The following is a 20,139-nucleotide window of genomic DNA, read 5'->3' as shown; positions in this document are numbered from 1 at the left end:
CTTGGGATGTTATTATACTATCCTACCGGAGTGTGAGTGGTGTAAATTTTGTTTTAGGCACATAGGGGAAATTCAATTATTTTTGGGTGCCGGTAAGTGATGGAATTCCTCCCATACAGCACAATCTTAGAAGAAATGTTATGTAGAGAGCGATCTCTTTGTTGGAGGTATGGAAAAGGGTGAGGCCACACAGACAGGTGATAGAGGAACTGGTGATTGGGTCTCTGCAACGAGCGTAGTGCTAGCTGGTCAGTCAACTCTTTCAAATACCATAACCTAGATTAGTGTGCGACTCCCTAATGCACCATAAATGGGAGTGGGTTGAGGGACTCATGAATCATAAACAAAGGGATGGTACAATTACCGAAACTAGAAATGTGAATAGGTGGGACATCTTCCCTAGTCTTAAATAGGAATCAGGAGTCTTTCATACTAAACCATAAACAGGACTATAACCGGAATCTTCTGGACCCGGAAAATGAATTGTAGATGTAGAAATAAAAACATGGCCCAGCAAATAACCCTTGTAAACAATAACGAAACTGTGGTGGAACTCTCTTATAGTCCATAAGTGGGGACCAGGGGGAAAGGGTTGCAGTGTCTAGTCTGCTCCCTCTTCCAGTAATCTCACTTCCACAGACCAAGCTCTCCTTCATGTAGCTTGAAGGTTAGTGTTCAGCTGCTGCCGCCGTAACATCCCGGCTCCCCATTAGGTCTACATATTCCACATTCCTAGCCCACAGGACTGTTCTCTAAACATTCAGATTTGCTCTTCAGCGTTTCCTCTAAAGTAAATGACATATATATATATATATATATATATATATGAGATATATATATATATGAGAGAGAGAGAGAGTTCTTGCATGGACCGGCACTCCCACTACTAATGAAGTGGTATGCCCTGGTGCCCTCTGGTATCAATAAGTAAGATAAAAGCGGTAAAACAGACAGCGGCACTCAGGGTCTTAAGCGGTAAAAAGTGTATTGAAAATCACTTCATAGATCCCAACGTTTCGGGACACGCAAGTCTCTTTGTCCAGGTGAATAGCAGATGTATTAAGACTGGAAAAGTGATAATGCAGTGATAAGTGGAGCTGAACAAAGGGACTTGCGTGTCCCGAAACGTTATACCGCTTTTATATATATATATATATATATATATATATATATATATATATATATATATCTATATATCTCTTAAGCATATAATGAAACATCATTAGTAATAAAAAAAAAAAAACCAATTATGAAAAAAACAATAATGTACTGCTAAGGCAGTAAGGGAGAAAGTTCTCTAGAGATCCTACCAATTCCATTCTAGTACCATAATAGTTACCAACTGGTAGGAATGGGAAAAACCTACGTGTACTGGAGGTACACAACCCCCATGTCCCACATCTCTCTTTATCCTGACATGGTCCATGATGTAACATCTGGGTTTCAATGTTTCAAAGTTTTCTGTATGTTAATAAGAAGCACACTTTAATATCACTACCTATTGTCTGTATTTATAGTGTTTTAATGTTTATCATAATTACATTACAATCTTTTGTTTCTTGCAGATGTATCTGAGATGATCTGGCTTCTCTCCTGATATGCATGCGAGCATTGGTGTTTTCTAATGTGTGCACATTCTACTCTCTGTAAACTTACACCAACAAGGACCCAATAATGGTTCTGCACTGTGGTTTAACAAAGAACTGTGATACCTCTTTGCTCTATGTGGATATTTATGTTTGTATTGGAGCATGACAAGCTACAGATCCTATCAAAATGACGGAGTGGATGCTAGTGGAACGTCCATGAGAGCAAATGATGTTGTCCGGGGAGTGGAATATTATCCACAGGGACTTTGGGGGCAGAACAGCATGCAACTTGCCGATGGATCGAGATTCAGTGCGATCACCCCAGCAATGCCAAAAATGGGGGTTCGCGCCAGGATTGCTGACTGGCCTCCAAAAAAGGAGACTCTGAAAGAAACAATGACTTCCAGCCCATCCAGGGAAATGACAGGGTCAAAAGATTTCCACATGCAAAGGAGCTTTGTAAATGGACAACATTTTCAAAGCAATGGGGGTTCCCCAGGATTTAGGGGTTTTCACCGGATGTCAAGGATGAGGTCAAAAGATGTGGAGTTCCAAGATGGTTGGCCGCGATCACCTGGCAGGATGTTTGTCACTCTTCGGAACAGAAGCAATAGTGAGACAACGCTCAGTGAGTGTGATGTGGATGTAGCTCTGGAACCCAGAGGGTCAAAACTGAGCAATGGAATGCCGCTTTTTAGAGAGTATGGCAGCACTTCTTCTATTAATGTGCAAGGTGTTTCGGAACAGAGCTTATATGACATGCTGAAAGACTTCAGAAATGAGAAGCATGATAAAGGAAGCGAGTCTCCTGGCAGAGGAAGCGGTCTTCTCCACGAGGACTCCAGCGTCTCTTCTAACCTCCACTTAGCAGGAGGCTCCAGAACAGATCTCCGTAATGGGCAATTTCATAGAGATGACGGTACACTAAAGGATAAGCAGCGAAAACAGACCAAGGGTGAGTCCAATGACTCCTCCATCTTTCGCAAATTGAGAAGCAACAAGAGTGAGAATGAGCCAGGGAAGTCCTTTGTGGAGCAGGATGAAAGTCTTAAACCCTGGCTCTGCCCAAAGACTTTTGCCCATTTTGATGTGCAGAGCATGCTCTTCGATCTCAATGAAGTTGCAGCCAACCGAAACTATGTTGCTCAAAGACGGAACACTACAACAGGAGCCTCTGCTGCATCGGCAGTTTCTTTAGCAGTGTCTAAAGCCTATGGTCTTGGCAGCATGGACCCCAGTTTTACCAGCACAGAAGACCTGAACTTTAAGGAGAACCTAGAGCATGACTTGGGCGACAATAACAGTAATGACCTTCTTCTGAGTTGTCCGCATTTCCGTAATGAGACAGGTGGGATGTCTGAACGTAATGTCAGTTTCTCTAAAGCATCTGCTGGTTCTTCAAGTGGGAATGAAGGGGGGTTTCTGGAGCCATCTCTTTCTATGTACTGTACCAACGCCAGCATATCAGTCTTAGAAGTTTCCAAGGAACTGCAGAAGACCCAGGGAAGGCTAAAACACTACAGCATTGAGCATGTGGATTTGGGAGCCCGATATTATCAAGACTACTTTCACGGTAAAGGTAATATTGTGTTACTTATTTTCCTTTTTGCTGAGTCATTTGTACCTATGGCCATGTCTCCAGTGTAATTGGACAATTAAAAATCTGCTCCTGGTCCTCCAGTCATCTTGGATCCAGAAATGTCATTTAATGTCAATGTAGTGGTTTAAAGGGTCACTCTTATGCAGCTACAAACTCTGTGAATGATCAGTCCTATCTATGGGAAAACTTTAGTGATCTAGTTATGTTGTGAAGAGGATGCACAAACAACTCCTTTCTCCTTCATCCACTAGGGGACACTGGAGTATATACGTTAGGGTAAAGACGGGGATGAGTGGAGCCTGCCACTAAAAATTTCTTTAGAATGTAGCCGGCTCCTCACGCTCTATACCGCAGCAGACCTGTCTGTCCATCCTGGTCTTAATTACTGTCCACATTGTTAGTTTTTCTATTGATATTTGGGACCGTATTGTCACTACAGTGTATTACATTACTGCAGATCCATGGCTCGGCTACTTGGGACTCATTTGGTTAGTGCAAATAAAGATGCATAATTTGTGTCTGTGGCCTAATTAAGATAATGTCATTTTATTTTCAAACATGCTTCCTATTAGCTGCTAAGACACAAGGGACTGATCCTATTTTAATGTGTATGACTGCAGTGACTGTCTCTCTCTTGAGAGAGAATAATACCTGTTACAGGTGGTAATTATCAAAGTGTGCATCAAATTAGGAGCATACTGCAAGCTACCACACAATCCCTACTTACCAGATGGGTCTAGCTGTGTGTTATGCAGGGACATCCAAATTATTTATAGTGTTGCTGTAGCTTGTGGGGTTGTGTCTTCTAGTTCTAAGGTTTTATTTCTTTTTAGTTGTGCTACTGTATATACAGATGTGTCCTCATACACTATTACCGCAGTCGCTGCAAACGGACCTTCGCTGTGTGCCCTGTCCCATACGTCTCTGCTTGTGCCGAGCGTCTCTTTCTCCAAAATATGCATCTTAGTCACAATGCAACAAAAGCGCGCCGTGCGATTGCACTGGTTAATTTGATATGCGACACTTGTACATCTGTGTGCGACTGAATCTGTACAGGAAGTGCTACGATGCCGCACCTTTGGCATTTTACACGCCAAGTTCCGTTCGCAGCCTGGTGTCTCTGGTACAGATTGGTGTTTCCTTACATCTACGGTGTGAATAGGGTATACAGTACATTTAAGGGAAAAGTCAGTGCACGGTGCAGCTCACTCGCACAGACGTACTGAGGCTAGGTGTATGAGGGGACATCAGTATTAGATCTGTGCATTGCTCTTAGCAGTCATCCATTTCTGATGCATTGTGTCATTTCAGCCTAACCGTTAAAAGGGAGCCAGTGATGTCACTACGGCTTTTCGCGAACCATATTAATGAGACCTGCCCACTCTAGTTCCTTTGTCAGGGCCTCAGCCAGTGTATGTGTCTTACGTTACTCGGGGGCAGATGTATTCACCTGGAGATAGCATAAGGAAGTGATAAACCAGTGATAAATGCAAGGTGATACACGCACCAGCCAATCAGCTCCTAGCTGTTAATTTACATATTGGAGCTGATTGGCTGGTGCGTGTATCACCTTGCATTTATCACTGGTTTATCAGTTCCTTATGCCTTCTCCAGGTTAATACATTTGCCCCTCAGTGACTTGACAGCATTAAACAGAGTATATTTGCTTTCCAGAACACAACAACTATTTTGGAGTGGACGAGAAATTGGGACCTGTTGCTGTGAGCCTGAAAAGGGACAAACTGGAGGATCATAAGGAGCATGGACCCCAGTACCAGTACAGGATCATCTTCAGGACGAGCGAGGTGAGATGGAAGTGGACTCAATGGTTCGGTATGCTGCGGGGGGGGGGGACACACCAGAGTTCTTGCTTGAGTGCCGATACTTTGTCTCCATGCAGACTGTTCTATACAGCCAGTAACAACAGCCGTGACAATAGCCTTGTGTATTCATTGTACATTAGATGGTCAACAGCTTATACACCATCAGCCATGAACTGGTCTACTAAAAACAACAGCAGAAAGGAGGCTGCGCTGTATAACAATGATAAAATGAAGTGTGTCAAAGAGCAATCAGATTTCTCTAATTAAGCAATTTAATAAGAAAAATAATTAAAAATGATATAAAAACCTACATGTCACATGTAAGTTAAAAGGTATGAATTCATACACAGAATCAAGATGAAGTTACCCTTCATAAGCGTCTGGAACAGAAGGAAGTTTGGGTAGGAGTTCGTTCCTATTAGACCCCTGTATCAGAAACACTGATCCAAACAGTGTCCCATAGACATGTGAGAGTCCAGTACAAAGATAGCAGCAGTTCGGCTCCAATGGTCCTTTTAGGGAGAGCTCCTCATGCATTACGGTGTGAGTAATTCTCTGTTTAAGAGCAAGTGCTGGAATCCTCTCCGGGTAAAAGTTGTATGGATCCAGGGGATGGTCCGGTTCTCTGCTCCAGTGTTCCTGACTGGGTAATAGCAATAACTGATGCGTTTCGCTGCATTCAGCTAGCGGCTTTTTCAAAGATCTGTTCCAGACGCTTATTGAAGGGTAACTTCATCTTGATTCTGTGTATGAATTCATACCTTTTAACTTACATGTGACGTGTGTGTTTATATAATTTTTAATTATTTTTCTTATTAAATTGCTTAATTAGAGAAATCTGATTGCTCTTTGACACTTCATTTTATCATTGTTATACAGCGCAGCCTCCTTTCTGCTGCTGTTTTTATTTGTCCATTGTGGGAGTTACTTCCCATATTTCTCTGACGTACTAGTGGATGCTGGGAACTCCGTAAGGACCATGGGGAATAGACGGGCTCCGCAGGAGACTGGGCACTCTAAAAGAAAGATTAGGTACTATCTGGTGTGCACTGGCTCCTCCCTCTATGCCCCTCCTCCAGACCTCAGTTAGAATCTGTGCCCGGCCAGAGCTGGGTGCTCCTAGTGAGCTCTCCTGAGCTTGCTAGAAAAGAAAGTATTTGTTAGGTTTTTTATTTTCAGTGAGATCTGCTGGCAACAGACTCACTGCAACGTGGGACTGAGGGGAGAGAAGCAAACCTACCTGCTTGCAGCTAGCTTGTGCTTCTTAGGCTACTGGACACCATTAGCTCCAGAGGGTTCGAACACAGGACCTGACCTCGATCGTCCGTTCCCGGAGCCGCGCCGCCGTCCCCCTTGCAGAGCCAGAAGACAGAAGAGAAGCGATGAAATCGGCGGCAGAAGACTCCTGTCTTCATTAAGGTAGCGCACAGCACTGCAGCTGTGCGCCATTGCTCCCACAGCACACCACACACTCCGGTCACTGTAGGGTGCAGGGCGCTGGGGGGGGGCGCCCTGGGCAGCAATTATAATACCTTTTGGCATAAAATACACATAATACAGTCTGTTAACTGTATATGTGTAAAAAACCCCGCCATTAAGTTACAGAAACCGCGGGACAGAAGCCCGCCGCTGAGGGGGCGGGGCCTTCTTCCTCAGCACACCAGCGCCATTTTCCCTTTACAGCTCCGCTGGAAGCAGCTCCCCAGGCTCTCCCCTGCAGTATCCTGATACAAGAAGGGTAAAAAAGAGAGGGGGGGCACATAAATTTAGGCGCAAATAAGATATTTAAGCAGCTATTGGGTAAATCACTTTTTATAGTGTGAATCCCTGTGTTATATAGCGCTGTGGTGTGTGCTGGCATACTCTCTCTCTGTCTCCCCAAAGGACTTTGTGGGGTCCTGTCCTCAGTCTGAGCATTCCCTGTGTGTGCGCGGTGTGTCGGTACGGCTGTGTCGACATACTTGATGAGGAGGGTTACGTGGAGGCGGAGCAGGGGCAGATAAATGTGGTGTCGCCCCCGACGGGGCCGACACCTGATTGGATGGATATGTGGAAGGTCTTAACCGACAGTGTCAACTCCTTACATAAAAGGTTCGATGACGCAGCAGCCTTGGGACAGCCGGGGTCTCAGCCCGCGCCTGCCCAGGCGACTCAGAAGCCGTCGGGGGCTCATAAACGCCCGCTAGCTCAGATGGTAGACACAGATGTCGACACGGAGTCTGACTCCAGTGTAGATGAGGATGAGACAAATGTACAGTCTACAAAGGCCATCCGATGCATGATTACTGCAATGAAAGATGTATTGCACATTTCTGACATTAACCCGGTTACCACCAAAAGGGGTATTATGTTTGGGGAGAAAAAGCAGCCAGTGACTTTTCCCCCATCTGATGAATTAAATGAATTGTGTGAAGAAGCGTGGGGTTCCCCAGATAAGAAACTAGTGATTGCTAAGAGGTTACTGATGGCGTACCCTTTCACGCCAACGGATAGGTTACGTTGGGAAACATCCCCTAGGGTGGACAAGGCGCTCACACGCTTATCTAAAAGGGTGGCACTGCCGTCTCAGGATACGGCCGCCCTAAAGGAGCCTGCGGATAGAAAGCAGGAAGCTATCCTGAGGTCTGTGTATACACACTCTGGTACTCTACTGAGACCTGCTATTGCTTCAGCCTGGATGTGTAGTGCTGCAGCAGCATGGACTGATACCCTGTCAGACAACATTGATTCCCTCGACAGGGATACTGCTTTGCTAACCCTCGAACATATAAAAGACGTCGTCTTATATATGCGGGATGCCCAGAGGGACATTTGCCTGCTGGCATCTAGAATTAATGCAATGTCCATTTCTGCCAGGAGAGTATTATGGACTCAGCAGTGGACAGGTGATGCTGATTCTAAAAAAACACATGGAGGTTTTGCCTTATAAGGGTGAGGAATTGTTTGGGGACGGTCTCTCGGACCTCGTATCCACAGCAACAGCTGGGAAGTGACTTTTTTGCCTTAGGTTCCCTCACAGCCTAAGAAAGCACCGTATTATCAAGTGCAGTCCTTTCGGCCTCAGAAAGGCAAGCGGGTCAGAGGAGCATCCTTTCTGGCCAGAGGCAAGGGTAGAGGAAAGAAGCTGCACCAGGCAGCCAGTTCCCAGGAACAAAAGTCCTCCCCTGCTTCCACTAAGTCCACCGCATGACGTTGGGGCTCCACAGGCGGAGCCAGGTGCGGTGGGGGCGCGTCTCCGAAACTTCAGCAACCAGTGGGTTCGCTCACAAGTGGATCTATGGGCTGTACAAATTGTATCTCAGGGATACAAGCTGGAGTTCGAGGCGACTCCCCCTCGCCGTTACCTCAAATCTGCCTTGCCAGCTGCTCCCAGGGAAAGGGAGGTAGTACTGGCTGAAATTCACAAGCTGTACCTCCAGCAGGTGATAATCAAGGTCCCCCTCCGTCAACAGGGAAGGGGTTACTATTCCACAATGTTTGTGGTACCGAAACCGGACGGTTCGGTGAGACCCATTCTGAATTTAAAGTCCTTGAACACTTATATAAAGAAATTCAAGTTCAAAATGGAATCGCTCAGAGCGGTCATTGCAAGCCTGGAAGAGGGGGATTTTATGGTGTCGCTGGACATCAAAGATGCTTACTTGCATGTCCCCATTTACCCACCTCACCAGGAGTACCTCAGATTTGTGGTACAGGACTGTTATTACCAATTCCAGACGTTGCCGTTTGGCCTGTCCACGGCACAGAGAATATTTACCAAGGTAATGGCCGAAATGATGATACTCCTTCGGAAGAAGGGAGTTATTATTATCCCGTACTTGGACGATCTCCTCATAAAGGCGAGGTCCAGAGAGCAGTTGTTGGTCAGCGTAGCACTCTCTCAGGAAGTGTTGCAACAGCACGGCTGGATTCTGAATATCCCAAAGTCGCAGCTGATTCCTGCGACGCGTCTGCTTTTCCTGGGCATGATTCTGGACACAGAACAGCAGAAGGTGTTTCTCCCGGTGGAGAAGGCCCAGGAATTGTCATCTCTGGTCAGGGACCTCCTGAAACCAAAACAGGTGTCGGTGCATCACTGCACGCGAGTCCTGGGAAAGATGGTGGCTTCTTACGAAGCAATTCCCTTCGGCAGGTTCCATGCAAGGATCTTTCAGTGGGATCTGTTGGACAAATGGTCCGGATCGCATCTACAGATGCATCGGTTGATCACCCTGTCCCCAAGGGCCAGGGTGTCTCTGCTGTGGTGGCTGCAGAGTGCTCATCTTCTCGAGGGCCGCAGGTTCGGCATACAGGACTGGGTCCTGGTGACCACGGATGCAAGCCTCCGAGGATGGGGGGCAGTCACTCAGGGAAGAAACTTCCAAGGCCAGTGGTCAAGTCTGGAGACTTCACTACACATAACATAAATATACTGGAACTAAGGGCCATTTACAACGCCCTGAGGCAAGCAGAGCCCCTGCTTCAAAACCAACCAGTACTGATTCAGTCAGACAACATCACGGCGGTCGCCCATGTAAACCGCCAGGGCGGCACAAGAAGCAGGATGGCAATGGCAGAAGCCACAAGGATTCTTCGATGGGCGGAGAATCACGTGCTAGCACTGTCAGCAGTGTTCATTCCGGGAGTGGACAACTGGGAAGCAGACTTCCTCAGCAGGCACGACCTCCACCCGGGAGAGTAGGGACTTCATCAAGAAGTCTTCACACAGATTGTAAATCGCTGGGAACTGCCACAGGTGGACATGATGGCGTCCCGCCTCAACAAAAAGCTAAAAAGATATTGCGCCAGGTCAAGGGACCCTCAGGACGCTGTGGACGCACTAATGACACCGTGGGTGTACCAGTCGGTTTATGTGTTCCCTCCTCTTCCTCTCATACCCAAGGTACTGAGGATAGTAAGAAAGAGAGGAGTAAGAACTATACTCATCGTTCCGGATTGGCCAAGAAGAACTTGGTACCCAGAACTACAAGAAATGATCTCAGAGGACCCATGGCCTCTGCCTCTCATACAGGACCTGTTACAGCAGGGGCCCTGTCTGTTCCAAGACTTACCGCGGCTGCGTTTGACGGCATGGCGGTTGAACGCCGGATCCTAGCGGAAAAGGGCATTCCGGATGAAGTTATTCCTACGCTGATAAAGGCTAGGAAAGACATGACAGCAAAACATTATCACCGTATATGGCGAAAATATGTTGCTTGGTGTGAGGCCAGGAAGGCCCCTACAGAGGAATTCCAGCTGGGTCGATTCCTGCACTTCCTACAGTCAGGAGTGACTATGGGCCTAAAATTAGGATCCATAAAGGTCCAGATTTCGGCCCTATCTATCTTCTTTCAAAAAGAACTGGCTTCACTGCCTGAAGTTGAGACGTTTGTTAAGGGAGTGCTGCATATTCAGCCCCCTTTTGTGCCTCCAGTGGCACCTTGGGATCTTAACGTTGTGTTGGATTTCCTGAAATCACACTGGTTTGAGCCACTTAAGACCGTGGAGCTAAAGTATCTCACGTGGTAGGTGGTCATGCTGTTGGCCTTGGCTTCAGCTAGGCGTGTGTCAGAATTGGCGGCTTTGTCATGTAAAAGCCCGTATCTGATCTTCCATATGGACAGGGCAGAATTGAGGACTCGTCCCCAATTTCTCCCAAAGGTGGTATCAGCGTTTCATTTGAACCAACCTATTGTGGTGCCTGCGGCTACTCGGGACTTGGAGGCTTCCAAGTTGCTGGACGTAGTCCGGGCTTTGAAAATGTATGTTTCCGGGACGGCTGGAGTCGGGAAAACTGACTCGCTCTTTATCCTGCATGCACCCAACAAGCTGGGTGCTGCTGCTTCAAAGCAAACTATTGCTCGCTGGATCTGTTGCACGATTCAGCTGGCACATTCTGCGGCTGGACTGCCGCATCCTAAATCAGTAAAAGCCCATTCCACAAGGAAGGTGGGCTCTTCTTGGGCGGCTGCCCGAGGGGTCTCGGCTTTACAGCTTTGCCGAGCTGCTACTTGGTCAGGGGTTCAAACACATTTTCTAAATTCTACAAGTTTGATACCCTGGCTGAGGAGGACCTTGAGTTTGCTCATTCGGTGCTGCAGAGTCGTCCGCACTCTCCCGCCCGTTTGGGAGCTTTGGTATAATCCCCATGGTCCTTACGGAGTTCCCAGCATCCACTAGGACGTCAGAGAAAATAAGAATTTACTCACCGGTAATTCTATTTCTCGTAGTCCGTAGTGGATGCTGGGCGCCCGTCCCAAGTGCGGATTCTCTGCAATACATGTATATAGCTTCACTAAAGGGTTATTGTTATGAGCCATCCGTACAAGGAGGCTCAGTTGTTGTTCATATTGTTAACTGGGTATGGTTATCACAAGTTGTACAGTGTGATTGGTGTGGCTGGTATGAGTCTTACCCTGGATTCCAAATCCTTTCCTTGTTGTGTCAGCTCTTCCGGGCACAGTTTCCTTAACTGAGGTCTGGAGGAGGGGCATAGAGGGAGGAGCCAGTGCACACCAGATAGTACCTAATCTTTCTTTTAGAGTGCCCAGTCTCCTGCGGAGCCCGTCTATTCCCCATGGTCCTTACGGAGTTCCCAGCATCCACTACGGACTACGAGAAATAGAATTACCGGTGAGTAAATTCTTATTTTTTTAGGCAGCTGCTGAGTAAGGCCTCTCATGTCATAAGCGCCCAATATACCTTAGTCTCATTTTCTCTGCATGAACTCTACATCTGGTATCCAGACACTGGGTCGACGCCTATTAGGTCAACAGTGACTAGGTCGACAATAGAAATAGGTCGACACAACCATTTTTTTACTTTTTCATACTTTACGATCCACGTGGACTACGATTGGGAACGATAACCTTGCCCACAGCTCGCACGCCATGCGAGGGCACACGGTGCACTAATTGGGGTTCCCGGTCACTTTACAAAGAGAACGACACAAAAAAACCCATGAAAAACTCATGTCGACCTATTTCTAGTGTTGACCTAGCCACTGTCGACCTAATGGGTGTCGACCTAGACACTGTCGACCCTGAGTGCCATACCCCTACACCTAGCTTACACATCTCTAAGTTTCCCTTTGCCCAGTGACTACCACTGCATGATGGAATTTTGGCAATGCATTTGAATCTTTGTGGCAGTAATGTGTCAGTTGATTAAGGCTAATGCACAAGAGCCACACATCCAAGCCCTGAGATCGATTTCCAATTTGGTCATACACCTAGGTGTTCGATTGGATGAGAGCTGCCCATTTGGTGCCAGACAGAGCAGCCTCTTATGACACTCCTAGGCCAATATCTGTATTTTTCAGACTGCATTGACCAATGACGATAGTCAAAACAAGGCCGGTTTCTACAATATTATTGGCAAGCTTGTATTAGAGCCATATATGCAGTAATAACAGATCGGTTACTCCGTATTGCTGCTTTCTCAGTACATGTTGTAATCTTAGCTATTCTTGAATGTGGGTAGGAGAACTATAGGTCTTGTTGGGAGTTCTAGAACCTATAGTCTCATTGTTTTGGGGCTGCAGTACATCATGCAGCTACAGTTGTGATAGCAGCACATTAGAGTGACAGCTATGGAAAGCTTGTCAGTGATTTCTTGATGACTGACCTCTTCTCTTCTTCCCAAAACAGCTGGTAACGCTGCGAGGGATGATCCACGAGGACGCTGTGCCATCCACGGCAAAACACGGTACAGTCAGGGGCCTGCCTCTAAAAGACAGCCTTGAGGCTGTGATCCCAGAGCTTAATATTCAATGTCTGCGTCTGGCCATGAATTCCTCTAAAGTCACCGAACAGCTCCTGAAGCTGGATGAACAGGGGGTAAGACTTGTTACATATTTGGGGGATGGGGAGGTTCTTTTACGGGATGTTTTTTTAATAATATGATGGAGAGAAATAAGAGCAGTAGTGTGTAAGGGGTGGAAGAAGTTCGGAAGGCGGGCTGGTTGCTGCGCTGAGTTCTTGGCAGTGATGTATGTATCACTTGGGTTGATGGAAGTGCTTGGAAACTGATTAGGGGACAGATCTGTAGTGTGGGAGGCTGATTTATACAGCAGTAGGGGATGAGAGATGAAATGTCGGGGGAGGTTGAATGATCTGCCAGAGTGGCCTAATTAAGATAATAGCATAATATTAACTTTAATAAGGCTACATACACTGTAACTAAGAATTCTGAGTGGAATAGGATGAGATGGTGGATATACTGCAAGAGTGGCAGCTACTGGGTTTGTGGCTGTGGTGTGAGTGGGGGTCAGGTAAGTGGTGACATAGAGAGAGATGGAGGCTGAGTGGTATAATGATCAGTGAGAGTGGTGAGCATTTTCGGAAGGCTATTTAATAGTGATTGATGGCCAGTATAGTGCATCCAGGGAACATATCCTCTCTTGTACAATAGGAGGGTGTGTGAGTCATGTTGGGGGGGGGGGCTGGTGCTGAGTAACGTCCAGGACGTGTATATATGAAATGTGTGTTCAGGAGAGCGGGGGTGATATGAGTGCTGGATGGTTTTCAGTAATCCCATGAGAGGGAAGCTGAGATCTCAGAAGTGGCAGGAAAGATCCCACCTTAAAAATTTCCCATGCATACTACTGGGTTACTCTGTGCTGCAATGCACTGTTATGCTGTGGTGCACTGGCTAATGGATACGGTGACTGTACATACACCTCAGTGATGTTCATTATTTATGATGCTGGGGTTGCTTGGTGGTAATTGTTGTGGTAAGCAGAGTGCAAACATTTTGATAGCAGAATCAAGTATGTGTTTTGTATGGGTGTAGTATGTGTTGCCGGCGGCTGGGCTTCCTGCAACCAGCATACCGGCGCCGGAATCCCAACCGCCAGCATACCGCCAGCTGGGCGAACGCAAATGAGCCCCTTTCGGGCTCGCTGCGTTTGCCACGCTGTGGGCACGGTGGCTCACTAAGCGCGCCACGCTATCGCTTCTCCCTCCAGGGGGGTCGTGGACCCCCAAGAGAGAAAAAAGCTGTTGGTATGCCGGCGGCCGGGATTCCGGCGCCGGTATTGTGGCCGTCAGGAGCCCGGTCGCCGGCAACCTGAAGACCACTCGTTTTGTATCCTGTTGACCACTCATGGAACTGCAGCAGTACTATTTTATTTTTGGAAATGTTTAGATGTAAAGATGCAGCCAGGTAATTTCATCTGAACAGAAACTATCATTGTTAGATGCACTGGAGTGTATCTAACATCTAATAATATGATTCCTCCATGCTGCTTTTGATAAAGGGTCAATGTGGCAACTAAAAAATCCTTTATTCTTGCTGTACATTTACATACATGGGGCAGATGTATAAAGCCTGCAGAAGTGATAAGTGGAAGGTGATAACGCACCAGCCAATCGGCTCCTCTCATTTTTCAAACCCGTAATGATTGGCTGCTGCGTCATCACCTTCTCCAGGCTTAATGCATCTACCCCATTGTGAGTCACCTGATATGCTGGGTGTAAAGCGTGAGCAGTATGAGGTGTTGTGGGATAGAGCCAATAGATGGATAAGGGCTGGTAAATAGTGACAGGGCCGGTGGTGATAGAAGTTATGACACATGCAGAGGTGAATTCTACAATATGTGTTTAGGGAGCTAGCTTGTGTGAAGGGAGGGTGCGTTATATGGTAGGTTTCAGTGTTGCATACTGTATACGTAGAGCAGGTTGGGTGAGGTTTATGTTGAGGTGTGCATGATGTAACGGAGAGATTAATAGCATTAGTGGCATACTATGTCGTGCAGCTTTTTGCTATTCGGTTAGAATTTGGCATTAGCACAGCGTTCCGTGACAGAACTTGTGGCTTTTAGTTTGCAGCCCCCGAGTAGGTAATAACTATGTAGTATGTCATCACATAATGTAGTACTTCTGCCTCACCTCACTCAATACTATTGTGTTTAGAGTGGTTTAAATAGTAAAATATGACCGATAAAGACGTCATTTTTCATGTCATTTTCTTGCTTAGTTTTAGGGATAGATTTAACAACATTTCTTCTAAAAAAAACAAAACTGAAAATTGGTTGTGTTGCCCATAGCAACCAGATTCAGGCTATAATTTCTCTATTGCATTCTAGAAGATGGTAAGCCAAATCTGATTAGTTACTATGGGCAGGTAACTTGCTGCAGGATGGAATCTATAATTAGACGGGTTGAGCTGTTGGAATGTGAGTTGTATAGGGATTTCTTTTGAGGAAGTAAGGAATGACTTTTGGGGGGTGCTAAGAAAGAACTATGACTTTTTTTTTTTTTCTGGGGGGGGGGGGGGGATTGGCAGATATGTAAAAGGGGCTGTTTTCTTGTAAAGTCCTGTCTCTGTAGATAAGCAGCTGTTAACAGGTATCTTTGTATGTAGTAATGAACAATATTGACTCCAGCTCTGCAGGAAACACAAAGTGGGGATCCTGTACTGCAAGGCCGGACAGAGCTCTGAGGAGGAGATGTATAACAATGAGAGCGCAGGGCCAGCGTTCGAGGAGTTCCTGTGCTTGCTTGGGGAGAAGGTCTGTCTCCGAGGCTTCAGCAAGTATGCAGCCCAGCTCGACACTAAAAGTGAGTAACTAACTGAGCTGCACAACAGACCCTGGTACCTAGGTGGGAAGAGGGGGTCTCACAATTACCATATACAGTGTGAGTGGTCGAGACTCAAATGAGATGCGTAGATTAACTGCACCAGAGAGTTGTCTTTAATTCTGAGATCCCTATAACCGGAAACCTTCTGAGACCCCTATAACAGTCTGTATCATCTAGTGGTTGAAAGAGTACAACTAGAATGCTAGGGGGTGCTACCACTGATCACTAAATGGAACACAGTGGGCCTAATTCAGACCTGATCGCTAGGCTGCGTTTTCACACAGCGGCCGATCAGGTCTAAACTGCCCATGCGTATGCACCGCAGAGCGCAGGCGCGTCGCACGGGTACAAAGCGGAACGCTGCTCAGCGATGGGTTTGTGCGAAGGATCCATTCGCACGGGCGTTCGCAAGGAGATTGACAGGAAGAGGGAGTTTGTGGGTGGTAACTGACGGTTTTCTGGGAGTGTTTGGAAAAACGCAGGTGTGTCCAAGCGTTTGCAGAGAGGGTTCCTGACGTCAGTTCTGGTCCCGGACAGGCTGAAGTGTTTGCAGCGGCTGAGTAAGTCCCGGGCTACTCAGAGACTGCACAAAATCTGTTCGTACAGCTCTGCTACACATGCGTTCGCACACTTGCAAAGCGAAAATACACTCCCCTATGGGTGGCAACTATGCGGACGCAGGACTGCAAAAAAAACCCTAGCGAGCGAACAGGTCTGAATTAGCCCCTGTATGTTGGAGAAGAGGGAAGAGTTGTCTTTGTAAGGTGCAATTATGAAACTTAACCTTAATTAAACCGTTATAAAACATATTATTAAGTAACTTATACCGACCGCATATTCCATTGCACTTTACAAGTAGAAAAAAAACAGTACTAAAACAAGACTGGGTAATTTCAAACAGAGATAAGAGGACTCTGCTCACAAGTGTGCACTCTAATGGGTAATTAACTTCAAATACATTTAATTAAAGTCAATCAAAATAGTAAGAAAAGGGAAGTGTCCAGAGAGTGAATATAGTGTGTAGAAAATGATTGCTGTGTTCCCACTGTATTACTTATTTTGTCACCACCAGCCCTTTCTGCTTTTGTCACACACACAAATGTGGGATCAAGTTTTATAATATTATGCTGCCATATTGTTTCATTCTATTTAGTATCCTTCGTAATACATCTGTAAGCTGGTATATACTGTGAGGTTCAACAGCAGTAGAGTATTAACAGTGTATGGGTTGTTATCCTATTAGCCAATGTAAATTAACATGGCTAATGGAACCCCCAGGGGACGCCGGCAATTGTCGGGGAATAGGCTTTGCTTGCCTCAGGTACATGAAGCAGAATGCCCGATAACCAGCCCTATTAGCCGTGTTTTTCCACGATAACACATGGGTCTGAGAACTTATCCCAGAGCCCATGTTTTATAAGCCGAAAAAACGGGTAATCTACCACACGGTAAAAGTGGACTATAATTGGATAGCCCGATAGTACCATTGGGCTAAAATCACGGTATTAGCTCATTTTTGCCGTGCGGTAAATTACCACCGGCAATAGTATACCGTCCTATATCTATTACACAGTCTACATATATTGTGCTCAATATAATATAATATACACTCAGTTGTGTCACTGTTATGCACACCAGTGCCTGCAGGAATGTACTGGTGTTTGAACTGTTATACACACCAGTGCCTGCAGGAATGTACTGGTGTCTGAACAGAGAGGGATGCAAAACAAATGAACTCACAGACAGACTGGGAAATATGACATAACGTACACAGAAGGTGATAGGGTAACAAAACCAACACAGAGTGAACAGAGAAGCCCAGAGGCTAAGAAACTGGGTGTCTCCCTAGTATTAGAAATGCTCAGATGGAAAAAGCAAGATGTTGTGTTTTAATACGTAGAGAACCCGAAATGCTGTTGCTAAGGGCAACAGCAAAACCCTAAAGGGTTACCAACGGGTGTGGCAGTAAACTCCTTGGTCAGAGATGGAATAATAGACACAAGGAGAGTCTCCACAATCCTAATTCTCACTTGCAGGGCCCAGGTTCAGCTTACTGCCACTAAACTGACACATGGACGCCCTGCACAGTGAGAGAGGATTATGCAGGCAGGTCTGAAAGTACAGCCACAAACCTGCTGGGTTCACAGAATAGCAAAAGAACCTCAGCAGGCTAAACGACTGACTCCAGTCTTACTGATAGGTCTGGATTGGCAGAGTGTAGTACCAAATGCCCAGGCCTATTTGCAGTAAGCAACAACAAAATACAAAGCTACACAGTACTGGCTAACTTTCAGGAACTGACTAACCAACAAAGATTCAGCAGCATCTGCTTAACCTGAGAAGAGGCCTTATAAAGCAGGTGCTGTCCACGCCCCCCTCAGACCTCACAGACTGTGAGCACAAAAACCAGCACCGGATCCCATGCCTGTAACCACTGCACAGCAAAAGACCCGAACCGGAGTATCAGCTGCACTCAGGTTACTCCGCTAGCACTTGTCTCCCGGTTGCCATGACGACGTGGCAGCACAGGGCAGGAGACCCTAACAGTCACTTAATGCCCCAACTCTTATAATGTGATTTGAGTGAATCCAGATAAAATGGTTGGGCAAAAGTCTAGTTGTCACCTCTATGTCAGTAGTTGAAAACCTCAAGTGTTTTCCTTTCCTCATTTCCTTTTAGAAATGGCAGCCATCTTTATATCAGGGCAGACAGTGATTTTCATGTTTGTAGACATTTTATGCAAGTGAAAGTATCTCAGGACTGGGAGGTGGTAGAGACGAAAACCACTGTTCTCCATAAAAGCTGAGCTACATTTTATGGTCCACATATTGATTATCTTATCTTACTTTTAATAACTGAGAGTGCTCAATCAGAACAAATATTTGAAATTATGACTTTTTAGGGTAGCACTATCTCAGGTTTTAGCGGGATGTACACTCGTAATTGGTTGCAAAAAAGGTGAATCTTGAGATTTGTGTTTAGTTTTTTTTTTTTGTGACTTTATAGTTGATGATTTTTCCAGAATTTTGTCTACTTTAATATCTCTGGTTGGCACAATTCAGCTTGACTTGAACAGCGCCGGGAAGGAGTGCCCAGAGCTATTCAATTCAGTGAGCTGTTATGTTGGGTAATGCCGTTACTTGCGCCTTAAACATGGTGTTTAGTTGCGAGAACTGGCATTCTCCGACTTGGTACCAGGCATCACGCCTGGCATCACTACCTGGTAGTTCTGCTCCGCTAAGGGCAGAAAACAGCATCACGCCAGTAGTTTTGTCTGATTTCTGCTCGCACCCTAGTAGGGGCTACGAGAAGAAACCTCAACTCTGTCATAATATCACACTGAATTGAATTGCTCTGGGAGCTCCTTCCCAGCGCAGTTTAATTTGTGCTGAATTGAATTGAATTGAGGGAAAGTTTCAAGATAATCAAAATAAGGCATTACAATAATTAACAAAAAAGCTAATACAGTTATTGCAGTATAAATTGCTAAAAATAAATCCATGGGCAGCATACAAATACACTAATGAGCTAGTGTCTTGTTGTGTCCACATACATGTATCCTCAAATTGCGCCAAATAGCCCCATTTAGTGTGCCACAGTCTTTGCATCTTAGGGCCCAATTCAGGTTTGTCAGCAAAGCAAAAAAGCACACAACTGGGCAAAACCATTTTGCACTGCAGGTGGGGCAGATGTAACGTGTAGAAAGATTTGGATTTGAGAGGGTTATATTGTTTCTGTGCAGGGTGAATACTGGCTGCTTTTGCATGTAGCCCACACATGTTAGACAGCTTTAGTTTTACACTGCAATTTAGATTTCAGTTTGTACACACCCCACCAACGACGTAGCTACCATAGGTGCAGGCAGTGCAGCTGCTATGGGGCTGAGAGGGGCCACGTCAACGTTCCCAGTCAACGTTACATGTGTTATATACATTTTTCACATTTGGTGGTACGTAGGGGTCCTTTCAAACTTTTCCTAGGGTCCTGCAATATATCTGGGTATGCCCCTGGACTTGCCCATTGTACTGTGGTATAAAGTGAACGGAGAGCATTTTTATGTTATATAATATGAACCGGGGCACTGTAATGAGGCACAATATGAACGGGGAGAACTATATACCGTATATACTAAGAGTATAAGTCGACCCGAATATAAGCCGAGGCACCTAATTTTACCACAAAAACCTGGGAAAACTTATTGACTCGAGTATAAGCCTAGGGTGGGAAATGCAGCTCTACCCGTACACAGACCTCATAGTGCCAGACGTGCCCCACAGTGCCAGACGTGCCCCACAGTGCCAGACGTGCCCCACAGTGCCAGACGTGCCCCTCAGTGCCAGATGTGCCCCACAGTGCCAGGTGTGCCAGATGTGCCCCACAGTGCCAGGTGTGCCAGATGTGCCCCACAGTGCTAGATACTTACCCTCCGTTGCTCCTGCGCTGTCTTCTGAAGGAGGGACACGGAGAGCGCAGCGCGCGGCTCTCCTGTGTCCCTCCTGCATCTCCGGCGGCAGCGGCGCGTGTTAAAGGAAGTGCCGGTTCGTGCACCTCCTTTACCACTCAGA

General features: G+C 46.2%; 1 protein-coding gene across 7 annotated transcripts in view; it reads left to right on the top strand.

Annotated features, from left to right (window-relative positions):
- SIPA1L3 (signal induced proliferation associated 1 like 3) overlaps positions 1–20,139 on the top strand; it is a 177,654-nt gene that overhangs the window by 115,344 nt on the left and 42,171 nt on the right. For 6 of the 7 annotated variants that reach the window (XM_063937663.1, XM_063937659.1, XM_063937662.1 and 3 more), the window contains 4 exons: positions 1,566–3,168; positions 4,864–4,994; positions 12,641–12,829; positions 15,379–15,553. In XM_063937663.1, the coding sequence (XP_063793733.1) occupies positions 1,752–3,168; positions 4,864–4,994; positions 12,641–12,829; positions 15,379–15,553 (1,912 nt within the window). In that variant the 5' untranslated portion in view covers positions 1,566–1,751. The remainder of the gene's footprint in view (positions 1–1,565; positions 3,169–4,863; positions 4,995–12,640; positions 12,830–15,378; positions 15,554–20,139) is intronic. The other variant, XM_063937664.1, reaches the window with a different exon arrangement.

The sequence above is a fragment of the Pseudophryne corroboree genome, chromosome 8, assembly GCF_028390025.1.
Source record: "Pseudophryne corroboree isolate aPseCor3 chromosome 8, aPseCor3.hap2, whole genome shotgun sequence".
NCBI lineage: Eukaryota > Metazoa > Chordata > Amphibia > Anura > Myobatrachidae > Pseudophryne > Pseudophryne corroboree.
Note: the sequence above shows the minus strand (reverse complement) of the source record. Positions and strands in the feature narration are given on the sequence as shown.